This window comes from Kryptolebias marmoratus, linkage group LG7, assembly GCF_001649575.2.
Source record: "Kryptolebias marmoratus isolate JLee-2015 linkage group LG7, ASM164957v2, whole genome shotgun sequence".
Classification (NCBI taxonomy): Eukaryota; Metazoa; Chordata; class Actinopteri; order Cyprinodontiformes; family Rivulidae; genus Kryptolebias; species Kryptolebias marmoratus.
The window spans coordinates 10,783,177-10,789,739 of NC_051436.1; the positions used below are offsets into that span (position 1 = coordinate 10,783,177).

The following is a 6,563-nucleotide window of genomic DNA, read 5'->3' on the forward strand; positions in this document are numbered from 1 at the left end:
GGCTGGGGCTGGGTGCTGGTGGCCGCCATGTTCATCAGCACGAGCCTGGTCTTCGGCCTGATGCGCAGCCTGGGGATCTTCTTCGTGGAGTTTGTCCACGTCTTCGACGAGAGCGCCCAGGCCATCTCCTGGATCTCGTCCATCGGCCTGGCGGCGCAGCAGTTCTTCAGTGAGTCCCCTCCCCTCCCCGTGTGATCAATTTTTAGGACGATGTGTTGGAAAATATTTGCTGAAGTGTAGTTTGAATGAATGAGTACAGCCACGAAGCAGCTCAGGTAAGTGAAGGTATATTTGACATTCATCTTAAAGTAGTAAGAAGGCCTTAAGTGTTGTCAGGAGTTAAACTGATTGGTAAATTTATAAATAAAATGTGTGTTTGTTTTGCAGGTCCACTGGGAGCAGCACTTTGCAATGCGTATAACACCAGGCTGGTAGTGATGGTGGGAGGCCTCCTCTCGGGGCTCGGCCTCATTCTTGCCTCCCAGGCCACCTGTCTTGTCCATCTCTACCTCACTATGGGAGTAATCTCAGGTAAAATGGAGATTTTTTTATTTTATTCTGTTTTTTATACGCCTGAGCTCGTTATGTTACGGTGGAGTTTCTTGTCCGAGCTCTAAGTTGATCATCTTGTTACGTAGAAATGTCAAACTGCGCAGCTGGACACCTCGTGGGTTAGGGATGATCCCAATTGATTTCAAGGTCATGGGGTCACAAGTCCAAGTTACAGATGAACATTTTGTGAAACCTTGTCCCTTCTCGAATTTTACAGTTGTAACATAGGGATGTCAATCACCATATGTAGACACTTTATGGGGTAGGGGATGATCCCTAATGATTTCAAGATCACGGGGTCATAGGTCAAGGTCACAGATGACCCCTTTGTGGAACCTTGTTTGTGCCCTAACTCTGCAATCGTGTAACATAGGAATGTCAAACCGCGTAGCTGGACACCTCGTGGGCTAGGGATGATCCCAATTAATTTCAAGGTCATGGGGTCACAAGTCCAAGTTACAGATGAACATTTTGTGAAACCTTGTCCCTTCTCTAATTCTGCAGTTGTAACGTAGGAATGTCAATCAGCATATGTAGACACCTCATGGGTAAGGAAATGATCCCTAATGATTTCAAGGTCACAGGGTCATAGGTCAAGATCACAGATGACTCCTTTGTGAAACCTTGTCCGTGCTCTAACTTTGCAATTGTGTAATGTAGGAATGACAAACTGCTTATCTGGACACCTCATGGGTTGGGGATGATCCCTATTGATTTCAAGGTCACGGGGCCAATGGTTAAAGGCTTTGTAAAAACCTTGTCTATGCTCCAGCTTTCAGGAGCTTTTAGTGACTGAGTTTAGATGTGTCTTTTGAGGTGAATGTTTAAAAAAAGAAGAAAAACTTTTGCAGGTAATCAGTTAGCTGTGCAACTAGTTTGGAGTCCCGCGTGTGTCCAAACTGATTTCTTCGGTTCCTCCGACCTCCAGGTTTTGGCTGGGCGCTGGTCTTTACTCCCATGGTGGCCACAGTCATGGCCAACTTCACCCGTTGGCGGGCGCTGGCTTTGGGGCTGGGCTTCTCCAGCATCGGCCTGTCCTCCTTCGCGTTTAACCCCCTCTTCCAGCTGCTGGTGGAGACGTACGCCTGGCGAGGAGCCCTGCTCATCCTGGGGGCGCTCAGCCTCAACATCGTGGCCTGCGGAGCCCTCATCCGCCCGGAGTGCCAGCCTAAAGCCCGAGCGAAGGTACAGCCGCCGTCCGGCCTGCTGGGAGCCATGAGGGTTGGGTGGTGGGGTGGTGACATCGACGGGGTGAAACAGACTGACAGAGTGTTTCCGGTTGCCTTCGTCGTCAAAATTAAAGCCACAAGAACCGGTCTTACAGCAGCTCCGCATTGCAGTTTTGGAACCGGAGTCTGAGCACCAGAGATGTGGGGCTTTAAGCCCCCCCCCCCCCGGACGCATGGCGCCATCGTGACCTATTTTTCAGCACAAAATAAGTAATTACAGCTAAACGTGGTCTGTTTGTTTACTTGGAGGGGGCGGGGCTTAAACCTTGTACTGGAACCAGGCTAAGGGGACGCTGGTCTCGATCTGGCTTCAACTTCCAGGTTCCCAGCGGATGTCTAGTACAGTTTTTTAACACAATACAAATACTTAAAAATCGATATTTAAAGCCAATACTCAATATTATCGAAAATCAAGTGGGTTTTTTGGGGCTCCACAAAGCATTTCTTTGGGGGAAAAAATTGATTATTTTAGAAGCATAAAAGGTTTAAAACGACTCAAGCAGCCTTTTTTTGATTTAAAGAACAATTTCAAAGCTCCAGTAAAAAATTTTACTTTGATTTTTTTTGTGCTTGTGACTTCAGAACTGTTAATTATTTAACAGTTAATACGGAATAAATGTGAATTTTTTTAGTTGGTTCTCTTTGCTTCCTGAAGAATAGAAATCAGACTCGTTGAATAAAAATGGCAGACGTTCCAAACGGCGGGTCGTTTTCCTGTGAAACCGATGACCTGAGCTGCGTTCCGCTGACGGTAAATGTTCGTGTCTCTTTTGTTTCCCTCGGCTGCAGGAGGACTCGGGGAGCGGGTCGCCATCACGGTCCAACGTGCTGCAGAGAGCCGCCTCCCACCTGGAGCTGCCTCTGCTCTGCGAGCGGCCTTACCTCACTTACACTCTGGCCGTGACGCTCTTCAACTTCGGCTACTTCGTGCCGTACTTCCACCTGGTGGCCCACAGCCGCCAGGCCGGCTTCTCCGAGTACCAGGCCGCCTTCGTCATGTCGGCGGCGGGCGCGACGGACATCCTGGGCCGCGTGGCGTCGGGCTGGTTCTCCGACCTGGGCCACTTCCGGCTCGTTCACCTGCTGACCCTGTGGACGGTGTCGGCGGGCGCGTTCATCATGCTGCTGCCCGTCAGCTCACTGAGCGGCTCCTACGCCGCGCTGGTGGCGATCAGCCTGCTGTACGGCTTCGGCTCCGGGGCGCTGACCTCCCTGGTGTTCGCCGTGGTGCCGATGATCATGGGTGTGGAGCGCGTGATGGGGGGCCTCGGGCTGCTGCAGCTCATCGAGAGCAGCGCGGGGCTGCTGGGGACGCCGCTGTCAGGTAGGAACAGAACCGTCGGCTCCTTCTGGATCGGCCCCGTAAACACGAGTTAACTCTGAAACTGAAAGCAGCTAAACATTAAGCGTGGGTCACATGAAGGCTGTGTTCTCAACTCAACCGGAAAACCTTTTTAAACTCAAATATCGTCTAATTCTGACCAGCGGGCCGCGCTTTTTAACCTTTGCACCTTCTTTCTGTTAGGTTTTACACACTTTTCTATCAATCAATATCTTCATAAGCTACCTGTACAGGTCAAATTCAAAATAAAATAGAAGCAAACCAAATAATGAAAAGAAACCTGTAATTAAATGCAATATTGAGCAGTAGGATAAGAGCATAGAAGAAAACAAGGGCTGGCCTAATCGTCGTGCTCTTTGGAATTAAAAGTCGGTTTTTAGAAGAGATTTCAAACCAATTACACAGAAAAATGAAGATTGTTCCAGAGCCCGGGAGCCGCCGCAGAAAAAGCTCCGTCTCCCGTAGTAACGAGCTGGGTCCTGGCCCGGGTCCGGTTTGTTTGGGAAGGTGTGAACGCCCAATCCAACTCTGGTCCGTCTAAAAACCTCGGCCTGGGTTCGGTTGAAGTGAACTCTGGGTCGGTTCGAATGCGTATGTGAACGCAAGCGGACCGGAGACCGCTCCAAAAGCAGGAAGTGGAGTACAGCACAGAGCCTTCTGGGTAAATGCGACCAAAACAAACGTGTTTCTACCACTAGGGGGAGAAATGGTGTCACAGACAAAACAGAAATCCTAAAACTGCCCAAATTTGACGCCACTCCATTTTTGTTTCCTTCTCCAGAAGAAGGAAGTTGCGCTCAGTGTCTTCTTCAGAGGTTTTTTTGTCGTTTCCTTCAGTAGTTCTCGGTGCGGCGCCACCACAGGCGAGGAGGGGAACAGGTCGCTGAAAGGATTTGACTCGATTGACTCGGTGCAGCGTGAATGAGAACCACAGCAGCTGAAAATGGAACAAATGTTGACATTTTGGTCCCCAATCAGAACCGAGTCCCCCGGACTGTCAGGTGTGAACGCAGCCTCAGAGTTCTGTTCGGGACAGAAGCATGTAAAAGCTCTGATACGTCCCTTTAAAACACCGACAATCTCAGCATGAAATGGTTTCAGATTAAAACTCGGGCATGAAAATCCTCTCGTTGTTTTCAGTTTCGGACATATTTCATGTGACGTTCGAATACGAACAATACAATTTATTTATTTTTTTATCCATCTCTTCGTTTGAAGGGTGGCTCCGAGACGTCACGGGGAACTACGTGGCCTCCTTCCTGGTGGCCGGCTCCTTCCTGCTCCTCGGCAGCCTCACCTTGGCCACTCTGCCTCACTACTGCTCCTGCACGGATCCTCCTCCTCCTCCTCCTCCTCAGAGACGCAGCAGCCAGGGGTCACATCAGGACCCCTTCCCTCCGACTCGGACCACAGAGCGGCGGGACGGTCGGAGAGGTGAAGTCCAGGCGGCGGGACGTCAGCGTGAATTCTGAGCCTCGGAGCCGAAGCGACGCTCCGGGTGAAAGGTGTCGGGGAAAAAAAGAAAAGTCAAATTCCAGTCAAGATGCCGCGGAGTTCCCACACTTTGCCGACGTGACTAAAATGGGATTCTGTTGCCCCCATGAGCACATTAAAACTTCACCTTATGATTCATTTGTACTTCTCCCACTGAGCCTGTGGTCCCTGAATGCAGCACGGATGAGCTCATCGTACCCAAACATGGCGTCACAAACACTTCATGGGTTTTTTTTTTTTTTTAATTTTATCAGAAAGAAATATTCACATCATCGTTATCTATTTAATTGTCTTTAAGATCAAAACATTTGTTTATCTAATGCAGCACAGACTGGTTTTTAGTTACGACTCTCAGGGTTTAAATAAAGTTTTTTCTCTTCAGGTTTTAAATGACTATAAACTAAAAAGCCGTCTTTAAACCTCAGGGACACGGATCCAAACTGGAGTCAAGTCTGGTTTTGTTTTTATTTAGCTGGACGTCCCTGTCTGTCTGTTAGCAAAATATCTCACGGCCCTCTGGACGGATTTTAATGAAACTCTCAGAAAGTGATCACTGGATGGACGTCTACAACCGATTCACTTCTGGAGTCAGCCCAATTCAAGATGGCCGCCCCAGCAAACACAAAAATGGCTACAGCGCAGTCATTTATACAGATACTGAGGTGAGATTTGGTGTGGTAGTAGCTGAGAGTCGTCCCCAACACGTACTAAGAGGACAATACGGATTCCTTCAAGTTGAGCCGTTCTTTGGGACGACTTTCAGTAAACTTTTCTCATAAATACGACGAGTCGTGTTTCAGTTTAATTCTTTTTACTGAAGGGCTTTAAATGTTTTTTCGAGACGATCCTCATCACAACTGAAACCCTGCGTGACCTGACGGCGCTCATGAGTCTCAGCTACTACCACAGCAAACGTCGTCCCCAGCTCGTTAACTGTTCGAGGGGCTGACATCGAAGTCGTCAGGGGCTACAAATATTCAAGTATTCTGATCGATGAGAATCTACCCTTTTAAATCTCAGGTTGATAAACCGGTTTCTGAAGTAAAACTTAAACTGGGATTCTTTTTTAGAAGCAAAAAGTGTTTCTCACACCTGATTATTTCAACCATTCTGCCCCCGATAGATTATGGCAGGGGTCTCCAATCCTGGTCCTGGAGAGCCACCATCCTGCAAGTTCTACTTGTTCCTCTGCTCTAACACACCTGATTTGTATCGATTGGATTAACAGGCTTCTGCAGAACATGAAGAGGTGATTTAACCACTGAATCAGGTGTGTTGGAGCAGAGAAACAAGGAAAACATGCAGGATGGTGGCCCTCGAGGACCAGGATTGGAGACCCCTGGATTACGGAGATCTGCTCTTTATGAAGTCTTCAGACCAAGTTTTGAAAAATAAAAATACAAGATTGGATGCAGTTTATCTCTGTGGCTTCTGAATACATCCCTGCACTTTGTATACCACAGCAAAACGTGCCTCTCTGACTGACCGCAGACTCGTATAAATGCCTCGTCGGGCATCTTTAGTCTCGAACTTTCAGCCATTACTGCCTGCGCTCTCAGGACGTCATCTTGATGCCACCTGGAATAATCTGCAGAAGGACTAAAAGTTATCATCTCTGGTTACCTTGGGGCGATTTAAATCAACTCTAAAGGAGAGAAATCAGCTCACCTGGCTCCTACAGCTGCCTTAATGTGTAATTATGTGATTTCTCCTGGTTGTGTGTTTGGATTTGTTGTATGTTTTATGCTGCCGTCTTGGAAACGAGGTATTTAGTCTCAATAAGTCTTTTTTTTCCTGGTTAAATGAAGGATCGAGCTGCTGCTGGTGTTTATGCAGATGTACGGGTAAAGACCCGTCTGTTCACCCTCGTCCAGCAGCAAAGAGCTAAAACCTCAGCTGGTGGCAGCGCTCGGCCTCAGGAATCTCCCCCCCCCCCCCCCCCCCCC

General features: G+C 48.5%; 1 protein-coding gene across 2 annotated transcripts in view; it reads left to right on the top strand.

Moving 5' to 3' along the window:
- The window catches only part of slc16a13 (solute carrier family 16 member 13), a 9,273-nt gene extending 4,082 nt beyond the window's left edge, over window positions 1-5,191 (top strand). The window contains exons 1-5 of one of the 2 annotated variants that reach the window (XM_037976343.1): window positions 9-169; window positions 388-531; window positions 1,481-1,737; window positions 2,571-3,105; window positions 4,342-5,191. In XM_037976343.1, the coding sequence (XP_037832271.1) occupies window positions 28-169; window positions 388-531; window positions 1,481-1,737; window positions 2,571-3,105; window positions 4,342-4,595 (1,332 nt within the window). In that variant the 5' untranslated portion in view covers window positions 9-27 and the 3' untranslated portion in view covers window positions 4,596-5,191. Of the gene's footprint in view, window positions 1-8; window positions 170-387; window positions 532-1,480; window positions 1,738-2,570; window positions 3,106-4,341 lie in introns of those variants that run through there. The other variant, XM_037976344.1, reaches the window with a different exon arrangement.
- The last annotated feature ends 1,372 nt before the right edge of the window (window positions 5,192-6,563 follow it).